At 37.5% G+C, this 20,445-nt stretch overlaps 1 protein-coding gene across 1 annotated transcript in view; it reads left to right on the forward strand.

Annotated features, from left to right (window-relative positions):
• Nucleotides 1-3,119: 3,119 nt before the first annotated feature.
• TMTC2 (transmembrane and tetratricopeptide repeat containing 2) overlaps nt 3,120-20,445 on the forward strand; it is a gene marked incomplete at its 3' end in the record, with an annotated part of 55,746 nt that continues 38,420 nt past the window's right edge. Inside the window, exon 1 of the mRNA XM_009072255.1 lies at nt 3,120-3,716. Within this exon, the coding sequence (XP_009070503.1) occupies nt 3,120-3,716 (597 nt within the window). The remainder of the gene's footprint in view (nt 3,717-20,445) is intronic.

The following is a 20,445-nucleotide window of genomic DNA, read 5'->3' on the forward strand; positions in this document are numbered from 1 at the left end:
CAGAGATAAACATTTCACTTCGTGTTTTTCTTGCCACTGCATTTGGACAGCCAGGCTAGGGGTGCAGATGGGCACAGCCTGACTGTTGGTGCATGGGCTGGACTCAGCCCACAGACTATTTCTGTCTGACCTCGGTCTTACTGTTGCTGAGACTTTGTTCACTTTTATTGAGAGTTAAATGATCCAGAGCTGCCTGGCTGTAGTATCTCAGGTGCTCATATTCCTGCATCCTCCTGCACAGTCAGGCCTAATGTTGGCTTTGTATGTTTTTTTCATACATTTTATAATGTGAAACAGAGTAGTTGGTGAATGTTAACAATCAACCTGTGTGATTGTTAACATTCTTTGCTGTGGGACATCTAGCATTGCTCTTGTATTAGGCTTTTCTAATATCCCAAAGCTTTAGCTAAACTTTTTCTTTTAAATATTTAATGAAAAATAAACATGGAAAAAGATTTTTATTTAAAATTTGGTTTACAGAAAATACAACATTTGACCTGAGTAAGCTGAAACTGACATCTTCTGTATTTTTCATACTGACTGTCAGGTACTAGAATTTGTTGCATTTACATGCACAAGAAAGCAGGAGTATTTCAGAATTGCCTGCTGAAATTTGTAGCCAAATACAGGGTGATCAATATTGTATCTTCAGGGCTTCCTTTTCACCTTTTGTTGTGTGTGGATTTTTTTTTTTCCTCATTTGTTTCAATTTTTAATATGAACAGGTTTGAACAGAAAAGGATCAAGGTTGCATCAAATTTGTTGCTAAGGCTGTGAATAAAGTTTGACCGAATTAATGTCTTTGGAATGTACAGCAAGTTTCTTTATGATATGTAGAAAAGCAGTTAACTTTTGGTGGGGAATAGTCCCTATATGAGTATGTGCTGCTTGAAAACTATTGGATTTGAGAGAGGGCTGGTCTCTTTTCTTGATAAGTGTATCAATGTTGTGTAGAGTTATTTTATACATGTGTAGTGATAGCCACAAGTGGGATATTTTTGTGGCTTTTTTTTTTATTCTTTTGTGTGTGTATGTGTAGGGTTTTTTGTTTGTTTTGGTTTTTTTAAGTGGTTACATGGCTTCAAGTGTTGGAAATGGCCACATTTGCAAAAGGCATAGTAAAAGCTACCATTTCCTGGGAACAACCTGTGCACCCTCTAGGCTCTTTGTAGCATAATGCTCTGCCTCAGGGGAGGGCAGCTGTGCTGGCAATATTGTTGCCACTTGTTTTCTTACTATTTCCCCAAGAAAAAAACTGATCGCAGTTCAGGGTTTCAAGTGTAAGCCCTGACATCTGATAGCTATTTCTTGCCTTTGGGAGCCTGTAGTCTAGTATATTATGTTTTTCTCAGAGAAAGGACTCTTTCTAGCCTAACACCTGCTTTATTTTTGCCGAATTCCTAGTTTTCTGATAGTGGTTCTGAGAGCGATACTACAAACTGAAATCACAAACAGAAGAATTAGGTTACAGGAAAGGACTACATGGAAGGACAAGATAAATAATGTGAAAACAAAGGTCTTGTTTTCTTCCAGTGTTCTTTTGTGACTGGACTAAAATGAGAAAAATATGTGCAGGGTTGCAAAAACAAATACAAGCAACCTGATTCCCTGCATAAGTAGAAGTCAAAATGAAAATTTTCAAGTATTCTAGAAAGCATCATCATATCTTTAAAGGATTTAAGCTGACCTCTCCATAACCTCCATATGCTCAGAGACAAAAGGACATGCTGAGAGGAAGCGTGTCTGAAAGCATTACAGCAGTGTGCTCTGGACAATGGGAATGCTGAGCTGCATGGTATTTGGAATATTTGCATGGAGATTCTGTGGCATAATATATCAGTGTTTGAGCATTTTTCTTTACTGAGCAAGACAACATTCCTGAAACTAATACTATTTAAAAAAAGAGATTTTGATACAGATACCAAGGGAATGGAGGATGTGAGGAGAGTCTTGGAGTATGAATTAGAGTAGTGCATTTTAAATGCAGGCTTGAGCTTTGTGTGTTTCTTTTTTTTCTTCCTCATCTGAACTGAAAAATTGTTAGTTATTGGAGAAGGCTGATAGAGGGTATGAGTAAAGCATTGGATGTAAACCATCTCTCTTGTTTAGTATTTTGGATAGAAGAGTCTTAAGGTGGCTGGATTCTTAATTACCCTAATAAAATACATTTTAAATGAGTTAAGCTCAGCAGTAACAACAATGCATCTTTAAATAATTGCTTAAATACAAGTAACTAATTAAATTCTAGTATTTTTTTCTCTAAGCAGGTCTCATACCTTCTCCCACCGCATAAATTTTAAATGCAAATAATTGGACTTGTACAAATACTATAGGAGACAGAATTTTACAGAACTGAATTAGACGTGGAGACTGCTAATGGCTGGCACCAGACCTTGTCAGGGTGGTTGAAAACATAAGTGCTGAAAGCGGGAGCATTTTTTTCCCCTAATCAAGCTGACAGACTTGAATTCATAAACTAATACAATGTAAAAATCTTATGTCCTTAATTGTAAATACAAGAAATTTAAAGAGAAGGTGTATTTTAATCTGTAAAATAGTCTGTTGTCCGTCTCCAGCGAGGTGTTAGCAGAAAATGTTGTCAGTCAAAATATGTTCAAGGCAGTTGTGGAGTGCCCTGTACAGAACCAGAGAATCGCATGCTCCTACTGACTTTTGTATTTATTGTTCATCCATGTCAAAAAGATTCATTCCAACATCTAAATTAAAATTTCAGTATAAAAGGCCAGTTGGGGTTTTAGTTCTGACTTACTGGAGGATCCATTGTTTCAACAGTAACGTTTGTCAGTTTTTCGTATTTCTTTTACGTTTTAATTATAGCTCATCAAATCTTAACTGATTACTCCAGAGTTAGAAGAATATCACTGAAGGGTGTTTTAATTTAATGGAAACAGCATAGCATCTGTATATAATATTTTAAAAGCCAATTTATATGGAAATTTTGCTCTAGCATGAAGTCAATAGAAATGTATTTTTTGAGGACCTCCTGTAAAAATTTAAAACTTGAATTAAAGCAGCACCAAAGCGATGACACTCCTTCTTGTGGTAGCAATGTGATTGCATTTGCAGTCTTTCATTTGTACCCTTTTCCTTCTGTTGAAATGAAGTTTTTATTTGTCTTTTCTAGCCGAGCTATCAAGACAAACCAGGACCTTCTGCCCGAGACGCCATGGATCCATATCTTCTACAATGACTTTTGGGGGACATTGCTTACTCACAGTGGGAGCCACAAGTCCTACAGACCTCTCTGCACGCTTTCCTTCCGCATTAACCATGCTGTTGGAGGAATGGACCCATGGGGCTACCACCTTGTAAACGTTCTATTACATGCTGCAGTCACAGGCCTTTTCACAAACTTCTCCAGGATCCTGTTTGGGGATGGGTACTGGACCTTGATAGCAGGCCTGTTGTTTGCATCTCATCCCATCCACACGGAAGCCGTGGCAGGGATCGTAGGGAGGGCAGACATTGGAGCCTGCCTCTTCTTTCTGCTTTCCCTGATGTGTTACGTGAAGCACTGCTCTACCAGAGGTTCCTCGGCAAGTACTTGGGGCTGGATCTTGGGAGCAGTGCTGTGTGCAGGATGCAGCATGCTGTGGAAGGAGCAAGGAGTGACTGTTCTGGCCATTTCCGCTGTGTACGATATCTTTGTATTTCATCGATTAAAAATGCATCAGATCATTTCTGCTTTATACAAGGTGAGTCTTCTTTGCTATAAGCTATTTGTAAGGCACCAGTCACTGTTAGAGGTGCTAAATGAGTTTTCAAGTACACAATAATTCTTAGCAGTTTAGTTAACTCCTCCAAAAAAGCACAGATGTCTAATGCTGGAAGATCACTTAAAGAAGTTTATAGTATGGGCTATTTACATTTTGCTTTAACAGTATATTATTAGCCATTTCTTTTACTGGACTCTGGGGATATTTTTCTTTTCAGTTACTTTCCTTCCTTACAGAAGCGCCCTCATTCTGTTTACTGCTGAGCACTGGATATATGAGTCAAGTACTGGATGTCTGACTGCCTTTTGCAAAGAATTCATTCATGCTCTTATCCTCTTGTATCTTGCAAACTCAGCTTAGTTTGGTCAGGCATGCAAGTGTGGCAGCTGATATCATCTACAGGCACCCTGAGGCAAAGATAGAGCTCTTATTGTTCTAGTTTAATGGAGATGCATAGGACCGGGGTGTATGCCTTTGGCATGTGTTTTTTCTTCCCCTAGTAGGAGCTATGACTTTAAATATATTATTGTCTTAACAAAATAACTATTTCTTATTTTTCAACTTCCTGCCCAAGCTCACCAAAACCCCCTAGCTTCCCTTTCCCAAAACTGCATGTATTTTAGTGGTAGCCAGAAACCCCAGCTAATATCAAGACTCTTACATCAGTTGCTGTACAAATGAGTAAGCTGAGTACATGCAATTTTCTTTTCAGCGAAATGGCTTTCTTTCAGAAAAATACTGACTTAACAAAGGGAAAATGTTTCATGTGGACATGTGTTGTCACATTTTTCAATGAGATATAACCAAGAAAAGCAGTAAACCAAAATACGGCTTTGCAATCTATCTCAAGCACTATTACTTTAAAGTTTTGGTTTCTCATCCAGATGAATTGAAAAGATGTTGTAGATTTTGATTAAACAGTGATGATTTCTGTGTGTTTAGAATATACAGCTGTAGTATAAAAGGAAAATAGTAGAGTGAATAAAACCCTCTAGTCACTGGTAGCTTCTTAAACTGCTATGTTCTGTTGCCTTAGTTATCATGCTTTTTTGACAAAATTGAAAAGGAAAGAATAATTTCTTTTATATATATGTTTATTTTTTTTAACTTACGTATATTGAAGTATACAAGACCTCTGTTGAATGTCAGTAGCCAAATACTGTATGGTACGTTATGCACCTAATGCTGAGCTGAAACAAACAGTAAACTAATTAAGTTTGGGAGTTTTTTTAAAGTGCATCTGTAACAGCAAGCTTTATACTGAAAGGTACAGGATAAAATTTTGTAAAGTGCCTCAAGGAGTTAATAATTCAAGTGTTAGCCTATCCTAGAGAATTAAGCAGTGGTAAAACGATGCATAGAATCATAGAATGTTAAGGGGTTGCAATGTACTTTGAACGTCCTCTAGTTCCAACCCTCTGCCATGGGCAGGGACACCTCCCACTAGACCAGGTTGGTCAAAGCCTTATCTACCCTGTCTTTGAACACTGCTGGGGTTGGGGCATCCACAACCTCTGAGCAACCTGTTTCAGTGCCTTACCACACTTGCAGTAAAATGCTTCTTCCTAATATCTAATCTAAATTTTCCCTCTTTGAAATTAGGCCCATTACTTCTTGTCCTATCACTGCAATTCCTAACAAAAAGTCTCTCTCTGGCTTCCCTGTAGGCCCCCTTCAGATACTGGAAAGTTGCTATGAGATCTTCATGCAACCTTTTCTTCTCCAGGCTGAACAACCCCAACTTTCTCAGCCTGTCTGTGTAGGGGAAGTACTCAAGTCCTTTTACCAGCTTCATGGTCCTCCTCTGGACTTGCTCCAACAGTTCTATGCCCTTCTTATGTTGGGGACACCCCAGGTGAACTCTCACGAGAACAGAGTAGAGGGGTAGAATCACCTCCTTCGACCTACTGGCCATACTTCTTTTGATACAGCCCAGGATTCAGTTGGCTTTGGAGGCTGTGAGTGTGCACTGCTGGCTCATGTTGAGTTTTTCATCAACTGTCACCCCCAAGTCCTTCTCTGCAGGGCTGCTCTCCATGACTTCTTTACTCAGCCTATAGGTGTGTCTGGGATTGCTGTGACCCAAGTGTAGGAGCGCTCACTTTGCTTTGTTGAACTTCATGAGGTTGGCATCAGCCCAGCTCTCAAGCCTGTCAAGGTCCCTCTGGATGGCATTCCTTCCCTTTAGCATGTCAACTACTCCACACAGCTTGGTGTCATCAAGTGAATTTGCTGAGGGTGCACTCAATCCCCCTGCCCATGTTGCTGACACATATGTTGAACAATATTTGCCCCAGTAGTGACCCCTGAGGGAACACCACTCATCGCTGTCTCCACGCAATAGCATATAAGTGCAATTTGAGTTGACTGGCAGGGCTTTTGAACAAGGCAGCTACAGAGCAGGGCCCCCAGCAGAGCAGATGAATATTGCCCTTTATTTAGAAGTTATTCTTGAGGGAACTTAAAAATGTATATAGTAGCTACTTATTAAACTATCCAGCTCTTTTCTCTGTTATCTGTGTGTTGGTTATTCAGTAAAACTTGGCTGCTGTTGTTTTTCTTTTTGCCAAGTCTTGTATGCCTGTCTATCTGTGATGCTCTCACTCTGGCTGGAAATGTTGTCAGTCTGGACTCCATTTAATTTGGTCAGCTCTATTTTATTCTGTCTGTCTGACAAGAACATATTCGCTGTCTTTAGGTCAGCAGATTTTGATGGAACTGTATTTATTGTGGTCATGAGTTGTCTGAAATAAGAGCAGTTAAAAAAGTGGTGTTCCACTGAGGCAAAGCATTCCTTGTGGAAGAAAATTAGATTTTAGTTTGATTTCTCAGTGTTTAAGACCTTGAGTCATTTCCAGTGTAAGTTGCATAGCAAGTACGTGGATTGAGTTTTCAGGCTTCATAGATATCAGATGATTGTACCTGTCAGCAGCTAGACTTGTGCAAGTTAAACCACCAAAAGTGTAGGGGTGAGAGGGAGGAACTTGAATATGGGAGAGAGCTATGATCAAAGTTGTAATTATAGAAATGCAAATTCAGAAGCCTAATTGTTTTGTACTTGCAATATTCAGCTTGAGAGCAGAACCATTAATCAACAGTATTCTCTCCAATTAATAGTACAAACAAAATAGTACTGTGCTGCTCTTTTTTCATTTTGTGGGGGTTTTCTTTAGCTTTTCTTTGTTTGCTTGGTCGATTTTGTTTTGTTTTGGTTTTTTTAAGTGGGAACGGAGCTGGGTAACAGCAGTTAAAAATGGGGCAAATGCATTTAAAGCTCATTTTTAATATAATGGTAATGATAAAGTATTTATTGCTCTGTGGTTTATGTATACAAACTGCCTAATAGAAATAACTAAACCAGATGTATGTTATACTAATGTTTCACTACTACAATGCAGTAACATTTTGCCAGATCGACGTATAGTTAGTATGGGGGAGTTTGTTATATCAAAATAAGGAAATGTCTCTTTTCCCATCACTTATTTGATTAAAATCTCCCTTTGGGATGTCTGTCTCACATGTGGAATTAGTTATTGGCATCTATAGCTTAACACGAACCACAAATTGGATTGCAAGATGTGTTATCTAGCCTTCTGTGCTATTATAACAGTATTGCTTTTGTAAAAAAGCAGTTTTATTGGAAGCCTATATTTTATTTAAGGCAATGATGTCAACCTGGGGCCTCCACGGATGACATGGTCAACCACCAAACCAAGTTTTATAAAACTCTACTTTCTTTTATGGTCTTGGAACAGCCTTTGTTGTGGGTCATATGTGTGATTACTGGGTATTAAGCTACTGGGTTTTGAGAATGCTCTAAACTTCAAGTGAGCCAGTTTCTGCGTTCTTTAGTCTTGAAGTTGCTACTTTTAGAACTATCGTGTTTTGGAAAGCAATGTCAGAATAAAATGCTGCTCTTGATTTAAATTTGCAGTTTATCCTTCTCTTTTGAGGAGCTCTAAAGCCTTAGTAATGTAGTAGTTGGTCTTGTTTATTTTTCGGGTTTTGAGAATGCTCTAAACTTCAAGTGAGCCAGTTTCTGCGTTCTTTAGTCTTGAAGTTGCTACTTTTAGAACTATCGTGTTTTGGAAAGCAATGTCAGAATAAAATGCTGCTCTTGATTTAAATTTGCAGTTTATCCTTCTCTTTTGAGGAGCTCTAAAGCCTTAGTAATGTAGTAGTTGGTCTTGTTTATTTTTCACTTCTTCTCCAAGTTTTGCCTTTTTGCGGTGGTGCTTCATCATTATTTAAAAACCTAACTTGATGGTTTATTTTCTGCTAATTTTCTACTAAGCAATTTTATTATGCTTGAACTTACCCACAGATCTTGATATTTTGGCAGATCTTGTCAGTAACCTATTCTAAGTTATTTTCCTTTTGGGTGGTTATGTTCCAGTCTTAGCCCCGTGTCTTTCAAATAGTGTTTACAGTGTTTAGACTGTTAGGTAGCAGCTGCTCTCTTGCAGGACAAACTTCATCCTTGGAGTCAGATATGTAGTAAATATGCTTTTCCTTGAGACTGCTTTTGTCCCAGTTAAAAATAATAAATAATTTATACCTTTAAAACACAACCTCTCACAGGTTCGTTTTGTCCAACATGAGCTGCATATTCAAGTGTACTAAGCTGTTTAATATTGCATTTGTGAGCTTGGTAACCTTTCACATTTAAAGAGCTGTGGAAAAGATTGGGGTTTCCGTTGCCAGCTGGGGCCCAGATTATTCCCTATCATCTCTCATTCTGCAGTGGTCAGCTGGGGGTTAATTTTCCTGACAACATTAAGGCTGTACAAAATTGTGGAAATGCTGAGACGAATGTGCCTGCACATACATTGCTCGTATTTGCGGATGAGCCAGCCTGATGCTTTTTTTTCACTCTGCTGGATGGCAACAGCATGAGGCCTGTGTAGTCTTGACCATTGTTCCCCCTCCCTCCAGCAGATATTTCATAGAGGAAAGAAGCTTTTTGTAATTTACTTATGACAATTTCAAGTAGCTAATACTGCTGTTTCCTGTAGTTCCCACAGCTCCTTGCTGCTTTTGATCCTGAAATGAGAAAAGCAGGATTGGCTTTCTCTATATTTCTTCTCAGAGATATTGATCTCTTGCAGGTCCCTGTGATGTCAATGGAGTGATACTGAATTGGATATCAATATGTATAAGTAGCTGTTGTTTCCTGAAAATATTTTCATGGGTTGATTTAAACCACTGAAACAGATCACATATGACAGAAACACAGCATCCCAAGGCAAATTTAACAATGTTATATCTTTTTAAAAATGAAGAATCGTAAGTTTTCTTGCTGAAGTCACTGACATTGGCTTAATATAGATTATATTTTAATATTCACTCTGTAATGTCCTTATTGGAATTACCACTAAAATCCTCAGTACTTTTATCTACCCACTCGTCTACAGTAATATTTAGGAACCTGTATTTGAGAATGTCTCTCTGGAAAGATGAAAAAGGCAAAGGCTTCTTTAATAAACGAGTAAGTAAAATTTCTTTAAAAAAAGAAGGCTTTTCATAATTACAGAAACTGTGAAGACAGGAAGAACCTTCAATTTAACAGAGAGGTTAGTTTGCCAGAGTAAGGTTGTCACTGTCTTCAGTCATGCAGGAGATTTATACTATATAGTAGCATGCAAAGTATGCAGTGTTCTTCCATTCTTCCCTGCTGTGGTTTATCCCCAGCCAGCAACTCAGCCCCACACAGCTGCTTGCTCAGCGTGCTCCCAGTAGGATGGGGAAAGGGGAAAAGTTAGAAAACTCATGGATTGAGATAAAGGCAGTTCAATAGGCAAAATAAAAGCTGCACATGCTAACAAAGTAAGGAATCAATTCACTACTCCCCTGGGCAGGTGGATGTTCAGCCGTCTCCAGGAGAGCAGGGCTCCATCATGCATTATGGTTACTTAGGAACACCAGTGCTGTCACTCTGAATATCTGCCCCTTCCTCCTTTCCCCCCAGCTTTATATGGTGAGCATGACACCATATGGTCTGGAATATCCCTTTGGTCAGCTGTCCTGGCTGTGTCCCCTCTGAACTCCTTGTGCACCCCCAGCCTCTCTCTGGTGGGCTAGTGTGAGGGGCAGAAAAGGCCTCGATGCTGTGTTGAGTGCTGTTGAGCCAAAATGGAAATATCCCTATGTTATCACACTGTTTCTAGCACAAATCCAAAATATAGAACCATTCTGGCTACTGTGAAGAGAATTAACTCTATCCCAGCCAAACCAAGCACATTCTCCCTGGCTTAAAAGAGATCTCTTTGAAAGGCACAAGGTGAGAAAGGTTCCACAGGCTTTGCAGAGTTTTCATAAGCACCTAATTTTCGTTCTGAGGTTACGTGCCAGTTACTGACATCAAGAAATGCAGGACTTTTTCATGGTGCTGTTTAATTACAGGATATTGGTGGGCTTGCTACTTTCCAGTTTACAAAACCTCTGCAAATAATATCAGTCTGACAATGTTTCTCTCTAGTTTTTAATGTTTTCAAAATAAGTAATCAATTGAAAGCACCAAACTTATCATAGTGTCTAACAACTGTGTTTCAGAATATTAGGCATATTTACAGGTGTAGGATCTTCTTCATCTTAGTGATTAGTTTAGCTCCCTAATTGAAGAAACTCTTTAAAACTGTTTTTCCAGAAACTGGCAATTTTCCTGTTTTAAATATTGATATTGAAGAACTGTTGAATTTCATGATTTTTGATAGGGCTGACCAATGTTTAATACACCTAATGTATTTTTTGCTGAGATAAGGGGACTTGGATATCTGTGAACTTTGAGGGATAAGAATTATATCCAGCTTTGGCCAATCTTTAATTTTCCATTCATTCACTAGCTGGAAAGCCATGTCCCTTTCCCCGCTAGCTCTTCTCCCATGGGTCAGTTGTCTGGGTACTGGCCACAAAATGGGAAAAATAACATACAGTGCTAAGCTCAGTAGTGTCTTAATGAGTTAAACATTTCCTGGTGTAATTCCTTTTGTGCAGATTTGCTTCAGGAGTTATGCCTTTCTGCTTAAACCTGGTTTAGTGGTTAAAAATCATGCGTTCATGATTTTATTCATCAAGTGTGGATTGTGTGTGTTAAGTGCCACATGGAAAGCTTATACCTGTGCTGAATGTTCAATCATGAGTACTTTACATTAGCCTCCTAGTGTCATGTTTAGAAGACCTAACTGTCCTGATTTGATGAAGTGCTGAATGCTTTGTAGCTCCTGGTGAGCTCTACCTAATGAACCCATTACACTTGGTCAATCACAGCTAAATAGCAAGCTAAACCATCAGCTCCCAGCACTCAGCGCATGCAATAAGAGTGTCACAGGAGGGAAAACCTGTAAGTATGTCCTCAATCAGAATCAAAAAGATTAGGAAGTAGGTGCAGCTTCAGGATGCTCAGCAGTGTGGTACAGCACCTTTGGGAAAGATAACACTGCTGAGAATATGTGAAGATCAGGCTTCTGATCTTGAGCATTTGACTGTAATGATCTAAGTTTCAGAACTGTAGTGCTCTGACAGCATTGCCTGAGTCTGTTCAACAGAACAGTATTCTCAGACAGGTGTCTTCCTAGAGTCCTACCCAAGAGAGAGCCATTCCCAGTACACATGCATGACCAGACTTGGGAGAAAGTGTTTTGAAGGAGAAGGAACAGACACAAACCCTGAGCCACAAGGGAGACTTTTCTTTTGGTTTTAGGTTTAATTTTGAATTTCCTGGCTTATGCTCATTTTTATTTAAGTCGTAATGATTCCATAATTATGTGCATGCTTTTTCTAAGCTGAGTGATTCTAACCATTAACCTATGTAGACATTTACAATATTAAAAAGAGGAAAAGTGCAAGTGAGATTTACAGTGAAAACAGCCAGTTGTGATAGCAGGCAGCAAACATTTTTTGGCATATTTATTGGAGAAATTGAGCAATATTTTGTACATATGCCTGTATTTCTTTTTCCAGCTGCAATGTAGATTAGGTATGGGGAGGGAAGGAACTCAGGCTTGCAATTCTGTAGCTGACTTTACAGGTCAGTTATTAGGAGATGAATTTTTAGCCTCACTAACCTTGAATGTCACTTAGAAGAATCTCTTAATGCTGTGCATAGTCCACATTCAGAGAAGAGGAAAAGAAAAGATTTTTTTTATGGCTAAGTTTCTAGGAAACTAATTGAAAATGTATATGCGGAAATTATGTTAAAATTCTCCAGAAGCTTTTGGGGGAAAGGAGAGAGAATTTTTGTACTTGGCAGGTAGAGCATGTGTAGGTTTTTATGTTCAGAATGGTAAGACTTTCAGACGCATATATAGATTATTTTTATGGCTGTAGATTTGATTAGGTTGTGCAAAAGTCAGAGCTTCTGTGACATTTAATCACCAAAATCGTGTTTTTCTCCTTGACAATAAAATATGGAAATAAATTCCCATAGCAACAAAGTCTTTAAAGTGAGTGTAGGAACATATTGAGTTAATCAAGACAATGAGGGAGCAAGGGAAAAAAGAGGGCAAAATTGTGTTGAGTCTCTGTAAATTCTTTCTCTCTCAGAAAACAAGACTTTGGGGGTTATGGATAAATTTTTTGCATGATTTAGTCTGCATGTTTTAAAAGTATCCTGGGCAGCTTGTACTGCTGTAGTGTACAATGAGGCTTGCATCAACAGCACTGTTTATTTAGTAGGAATTGTGAGATTATGGTTTATTTTTACAATACACATTTAGTATAGTTCTATCTCTTACTTGGAGACATCTCTCTTTAAAACACAGTATTAGAAGTGTCAAAACACCACCACAAAATAGCTCTAAAGAGTTTTAAAATAGGAGCAATGCCATTTTTAAAAAAAACTTTAACTCTTGCTTCTTTGGACTACTTCATATATAGCATTTTTGGGCTCTTGTAATCTAAAATATGTAGAAAATTGACATTAGCAATTTTGTAGAGTGGTGGGGTTTTTTTCCTTTGTGTGTGTGTGTGTGTTTTGGGTTTTTTTTTTGTTCAAACTATTGTATTTTTACCTCTTCTGACCTGAGCTGTTACTCAAGAACTTAACAGTTTGTGGGTATTTCTGATTGAGAATATGGATTGAAAAATAACGGGTTCCATGATTAAGTAATCCTGTTTTGTTACAAAGAAAATCTCAAGTATAATTTCTTCCAGAACAAAGAATATCAAGCTCTATGTCTTTATCCTAGTTTTAAACCCCTCTCAGCTAGCATTGCAGAGCTCCTACCTGCGTCTTATTCAGGGGGAAGGTACCTGCATAATGTGTGTTTTTATCTTCCTTCCTTTGCACCTTCTCTGTTCTCTGATTCATATACACACATACCATACCACACCAAACCAACTCCTCTCCCCAAACTAGGCAAGAAAAAAATCCCAAACAAAACCAAAATGTAAAAAAAAAATCCCTCAAAACAAACCAAAAAATACCCAACTATCCCACATTCTGTCTATGTATCTTTTTTCCTGGTAGTGGCATTTTTGCTTGGAAGAGGAAATCAATTAATTATTTCAGTCAACCTCTGTAAAAGATATTAGTGGTAAGAAAATCTTACTTCAAGTTTGATCTGTACCATACTTAGGCCATTAGTGATAGTGGTATAATGTGAAAGGATCCAAGCTAACTAAATTAAGAGACCTGGTAGAGACTGCAAAAATGCAAAAAGGGCAAGGTAGGTAGATGGGGTCCTTGGCTGACTGATACTAAACTGGTATTAGTGCACAAAGTTTGAAGCTGGACAGAAGGTACATGTACACTGTTCATGATTTGACTCAAGTATTTATGAGCCCTCTTTTTATCCAGACATCTTGTAGTGAAAATAAGTTAGCACTACCTTCGTCTCAGGCCTTTTAAAATCTGGAGGAGGTGTTAATAATTGAGTGGTAAATATAAACTTTGGAATTTTTAAAATTTGATTTCTGTTTTGAAAATCTGTAGAACAAGTTTTGTTAAGAGTTCATCTGTAATTGTGAATTTTGAAAAGGGGAAAGAAGAATTCCTTACCTGATCAAAATTGTGCTTCGTACTCAATGTTAGAATACTTTTAGATAAAAATGTGACCTGTCTGTAGTTGTGGCAGATTACCTGATATCTAGAATCCCATTTTTTGCCTGCAGTTACACTTTAGGTATTACATGTAGCTCAAATTTTTTTGGTGGGGGAGGGGGGGAAGCAAGCACAATTAATATCTGTCATTATTTTAATTATTGTTTTTATAGCTCTGTACTAATGTATTTTGAAGATACGTAGTTTCTAAATGCAACTTTAAAAACTATACCTCTTTGAAATCAACTGATTTTTCAGTCTAGGAAATTGTTTCCTTTCCAACATGGACCTTGATATATATGGGACTATATTAGCTCTAGGTCGTTGCAAGCAACCATGGCACTGCCTTGCTCATGATATGGCTTGTTGTCAACAATCTGTGATTGCACAGTAGTGAAAAAGGTTGATGTGTCCTTGTGCTCTCAGGTTGGTCTCCAAGGCTCTGGACTACCCAGATGGCTCTTCTGTGCTCTGATAATTTGATAATAATCCCTGCCATCATCGGGTAAAATAATGAAGGTGTCAGTGCAGCCTCTTCACTAATATCTGCTGTGGCTCTGTGATCTACATCCAGTAAGGAGGTGATATATCCGTGTAATAGCTACATGGCATAGATCTCTCCTTCAGTTATAGCTTGGTTGCCATCTAGAAATGAATTCAGTCTGAAATTATAGCCTTATTCTGAAGCAGCAGTTATTTAGTAGGTTTATTAATGAAGACAGTCTCTTTGCCTTACTCCTTAATGCTCAGTATTTTTAACTTCAGGTCTGTACTAATCCTAATTAAAACATTTGGGTTTTTTTCCTGTGACATTAGAATGAAAGGGTATCATTGTCTGCTTAAGCCCAACTCTTTGGACTAGCTGCCTAAATTCTAAAGAAGAAAGGGAGAAATTAGTGATGGTCAAAAAAAAAAAGGAATTGATTGAAAAGTTGAGCATATGAAAATTTGGGAACCTATACAGGCTAAATTTTCCTATATTAATCAGCAGAATTGTTCTTATCAACCAGATAATACAGCACCTGCCCTCTGTCCTTATTGTACACAGTATTTGTATGTTTTCTTGAAAGTTTTGGCAGACTAATGAAGAGTGAAATTTTCTAAAATCTTATTTGATATGTGACCTTCCATTCTGTGGTGCTTGGTGGTTAGCAACCAACATTCTGCTTCACCAGGGTAATAAATTCATGTTTTAATACAGTTACTTGTTTTACTTGTAGTGTAGCAGACAGCTTCAAACCCTCAGGGGGAGCTTTTTAAGTCTGTCTGTCTGTCAGATGCTCTGCTTTGCTATTTCATCTTCTGGCCATGGTTGCAGTATTTCAATTAAATGTTATATCACTGTAATGCACAAATAATTTAAAATACTCATATTTGTTAGAAAAAAGATATTTAAAAAAAACCCCAAATGTACGTGTCTGAAAACCCACTGCAGACTTAATTTTTTTGAGTCCCAAAGCCGTGCTGCTTGGCATCAACAGACTTCTTCCAAGCCTGTCAACGTGAAGAGGCACAGCAAAATAGCTCCAAAATGTTCTCACTAAAAATCCAAGAGTTGCTTTTTAAGGAAATTAAATTTTCTGTGCACTAAAGAAATTGTTATTTTTTTTAACATTCTCCCCTCCACATTAATAATGTCAGTGGCTATGGAAATTTAATTCTTGTCTATATGTAGGATTTTTGGTAAGCTGGTATATTCTGCCATTAGCTGGCTGGTACAGCCAATTATGAATTACATAGACTTGTATGTTACTTGTATATGCACTTGTAAATTACATCCTTATTCTATGTATTGTCCTTAAGAGTGAAGACCATGTTTTTAACATGGGACTGTTGACTTTTCCTGAACTTTGCCCTGTGAAGATCTTACTGAACACTGAAGCAGGGTTTCATATTCAAAAATTGTTGATTGTATTTTTTTCCCCCGATATATCTGATGATCTAGTAAAAGCTGCCTTTATGATGTGCTCAAGCCATCATGGCTGCAATTCTACTGGTATGTGGGAAATAGAGATGCTCTTCCTGGCTGTGAAATTAGTTTGAAATCTAGTTCTGATAGAACTATTGCTGAACAATTTTTTTTAGCTAACAAACTTGCTTGCATGATCATGCAAGTTCTTTGTCAAGATTTGCTTCATGAATTTTGCTTTGGTTGCTATTTGACTGTGTTTTCTTGATACGTAGGTCACACATGACTGGGCCTGAAGAGAGATTATCTATACATACTCTACCCAGAATGGGAGGCTGGTTAAATAAAATGTAAACTGTTAAAACAGTAGTAAAAGGATTTTATTTGCCTAGTAATTTAGTGTATGGTTTCCAAAGTCCATCTGAAACAAAGTTCTCTTGCTGTTTTTCAAATTATTGGAGAGAAGCAGAAAAGAGAAAAATGACTGTGTTTCCTCTATCATGCAGAGAAAAAAAATCTTATGTTTCTTGTGTCCTTGGATGGTAAAAAATTCAACAACGGGTAATACAGGTAAAGAAATCCTAAATGTTTATCCACAGCTAGTTCAGATAGGAAGTGTTATTGAAGCTAAGGCTGCCACTGAAGTCCAGTTAATCAATTTTCATATTAAGCATACTGTTTGAGACCCCACTGAAAGCTAATGACTTACCATCTGAAGTTAGCAGCAAAGGACAATAAAAGGTTATTGTACTAAAAGATTCCTCTGGTATGTAAATGTGGGATTATTGTACACATGCCTTAATCTGGGAGTTTAGATTTGTTTTTTAAGGTTTATCCCCATCTCTAAAGAGCTGTGATATTTTTCAAAGCACACAAAAAAAATTATTTGGGTGAAGATCACATTGAAATGCTTGATGCAAAGTCAAAATTTCTATTGCTAAATCACAGTTAATCTGCTTTAGCCTATTTGAACTGCCTGTCAGGAAAATCCAGGTTTGATATGTTGCAGTGAAGAATAAAAGATTGTCATGGACCTGCTTTAATGTGAAAGTTGTGAATAAGTGATTGGAAATACCAGGACTATGAGACATGATTTTGTGCCCAAGTATCATTTTCTCATGAAGTTAGCAAACATTTTTATTGACAAAACCCATTAACTTTGTAAAAGGGAAATAAAAGAATACATGGATAGATATGTCTCTCAGAAGAAATCCAAGGACAATGAAAACCACAATTATTTAATGGTTGCCAATGAGAGTGAAATGAGAGAGACTGATAGTAGTAGAGAAAAGGAAGAACTTCATTAGAGACAATGAGGAGGGTCTAACAGAAACAAGTCCTCCACCTGCCTGCAAAAAACCACATTCCCCCAATACTGGAATGCACACTATCACTAAAATAATTTTCTAAGAATAACAGCAAAGTTTGAGCAACTGGGAAACAGGGAAGAACGTACATGAACTTAATCCTGAGTTTTGGGGCTTTTTGTAAAGATTGTAAAGTAAAACAAGATGATGAAGAGAACATAATAAGAAAAATATGAATTCATCATGTCATTGAATCTTGAGTTCATAGTTTAAATTATAGGTCAGGCTTTAATGTTTTAGTTTCCCGCTCAGTAGAAGTCGTACTGTACAGAGAGTAATGCGTGTGCATTTGTATTGCCAGCAGTAAAATTCTGAAGAAATGGTGGATCATCGTACCTAGAAAATTTGAATTTTAAAATGTGAATGTTTCAATTAAAAATGCACAAATTCTTGACAGTAGTTATAAAATGTTGTTGTCTAAATTTTGAATCTTGCTCTTCTAATATATTTTTTTCTCCATCTCAATTTTACTTTAAAAATAATTCATATCAGTTTTGTTAGGCCTGTTACCATGTGGTTATAAACCTGGGTAGCTGACAGATGAACCAGAGGTAAAGTGACTGTGTCACACATAACTAGAATGTTAGAGGCTTATATTTGGGTTTGTACTCTTCTATGTCTTTGTAAATGTTTTATAAGAGTCCCAAAGGAAATTCATAGAGGATTTTGAAATTAAAGGACTCAAATATACCACAATTGAAACGAGATTAGACAAATGACAGCTCTCAGACTAACAGAGTAGTCTTTTGTGGTCATTTGAAACATTTCCAGATGACTCTGTATGTTGTCCTTTTATTAGAACAGGGGATCTGAAAAGATTGCTTTTTTTTTTGGTTTTGGTATACTCAACCCTTGTGCCTCTGTGCACCTTGCCCATCTGCTGCAATTTTTATATTGCCAAGTGTTTCTTTAATAGGTGCTCTGTTGTGCTCAAGTATACATTTGGAATTGGAAAGAGGGACCTAAACTTAATGACGTGCAGTTTCAAAGTGGCGTTAAGAGATTAGAGTGATCTGCTTCTAAGAAATTGTAATCTAAAACTAATGATCACAGATGTCCACTCAGGTAGAAGAAATAATTGCCATAGCTAACGTTAGGATATAGCTTTGCCCTTCCTGTCTTCCACTTAACATTTCAAAGAGTTGCTAACTTCTGCTATTAACTATTACTTCAGAAGAGTGCCCTTGGGTTCGAGTTAGAAAGGGTTTATAGTCCTGTATTTTATGAGGATATATGTAACCACTTAGCAACTGCTACCAAAAATGGATTAGAAATGTGGATATGAAAATCTGTTAGAAAAAAATGCTAGTTAATGCAGGGGAGTTGTTTCAAAAAAGGCCATCTGTGTAAAGAAATTTTGGGTGGTGGTGTTGCATAATATAAACCGGATGTTAGAAGATCTGAAGATGCTAATTGTGAAAGTGCATCCTACTGTAGCTTCCTAAAGATGATAAGGATCAGTGAATTCAACCTGAATGTCTGTTTGCTGTGGTAGGAGTGAAACCATCATTGAAATAGGTTCTCTGGGCTGTGTCATTCTGCCATAATGCAAGAATGAAGTTATTCCTTGCCAAAACGTTTTTCAGAATTTTCACCTCATGAGATAATTATGGGCAAAAAAAGTTAGAAACCAGAGCAGCAGACAGTCAGGGGCTGGATGATTTGATCTTTTACATTTTATTTTTAGTAAGGGAAACAAGAACTTTTTTATTTTGCTCTAGCAAACAATGAGCCTCTCTTATATCAGATTGTGGGAATATTCCTTAGAGTTAAAGATGGAAGTCTATAATGTGATATGATATGAACAGAGCCAGATTGGAAGAGTTTACAATCAGCAGGAGAAAGGTAGATACATTGTGAAAGTGGAATGTGTTCCTAATTCAGTCTGTTATCTTAAGATGTTGTTTTTACCTTCATGCTTTGTCATAAGAAACATGTCCTATAAAAATGTAAATCTTAAGAAAGGAGAGGTGAAAATACAAGTTAGCTGTATAAGCTCATTGACAATATAGGCCACTCCACACTCTGCTGTAACCACACAACAGATCAGGCCAAGACCTGAACAAGGCTTTTCTGTAACTGTTTTCTGCAAAATAGCCTTTTGCTTTAGAGGAATAATGTCATACACGCCAAATCTAAACGTGATTCATTTATGCATGCAAGACTGTAAGTTTGCCTTAGAAGATTTTATTATAGGAAAGGCAAAAAGCAATTGCTCTCATGTTAGCTCTATATTGTCCCAAAGACCCAAGTGTTTATTGTCATTTTAATGTGGTCAATGATAACCTAAAGGTGAGAAGTTCAAAGTCCTATCTAAATTTATAATCTTTAAAATCCCAACAAGAAAATGAAGTAGGAAAAAATTGCTGAACCTGAAAGATCTACTAATTGTCTGTGTATCTCTATCAACCGTGTGAAGAGTTGCTCTGTGAGTCAGATTGGGTAGTGTGCATGTCTTTTTCTATGTCTAGAAGAAATTTTTACTATAAAGAAAGATTTAAAAATGCATTTGACCAGTCTTACTTGTTTGCTGTCAACTATTATTTAAATACATGTTAAACAGCAACTGATTAGAAAGCCTAGACAACTGGGTGACAGCAGAAATTTCTGAGCTCATGGGATAAGCTGAAGAGCTTTTAGCATATTTTAACATTTTGTTATGTATCTCTGGGAAATACCAACCTCTCAGCAGGTTATGCTGTCATGTCTCTCCCTTGTCAAGTAAATCATCATAAAAATATGTGTGAAGCACCAGGAGGTCCTCACTTCCTTCGCCCGTCAAACCTAAAAGGGAAAATATTGTCCCTCAAAATTAGTGAATGTTACGAGATTTTTGCAGAAAGCCGAAGTCCCCTGCCTTCCGTTTTATGAACTATCTTATGTATTATATCACTTACAACCAGACTTGTCAGTCTGAAGGTAACATCATCACTAATGAAAGTTGATTGGTCAGTAAGTATATTTATAATGGAGTCTTCAGACCCCAGGGTGCTTCTCAATTAGTAAAGAAGAGTAAAGCTTGTTGAGATCTGCACACTGAGATAGCTTAGGAAAAACTCAGTGGGAGAAGATAAGTCTTAAGCTGACAGTTTTAGCATCTAATCCGTAACTGCACAGATGACTGCTGGTAGCACGTTTCAGGCATGAACCAGGGAAATGCCATCCCATCAGCCCAGTGCTGTAGCAGGTACCAGGATATCTGTCACAACCATGGAGCTCGGGGTTCCAGAACCAAGGGAATGGACTGGTTTAGCAGCATAGTTCCTTGTGTGGAGCAGGAAGGGGACCACACATTTTGAAGCTTGATGTGAAGAAACAAACATCCGATGCCAAGTACTGAAAGTACATAATTTGTTATGAATCAGAGAAAGAAATATATTAAACCCCATGTCT

This window comes from Acanthisitta chloris, unplaced genomic scaffold (genome assembly GCF_000695815.1).
Source record: "Acanthisitta chloris isolate BGI_N310 unplaced genomic scaffold, ASM69581v1 scaffold16433, whole genome shotgun sequence".
Taxonomy (NCBI): Eukaryota; Metazoa; Chordata; class Aves; order Passeriformes; family Acanthisittidae; genus Acanthisitta; species Acanthisitta chloris.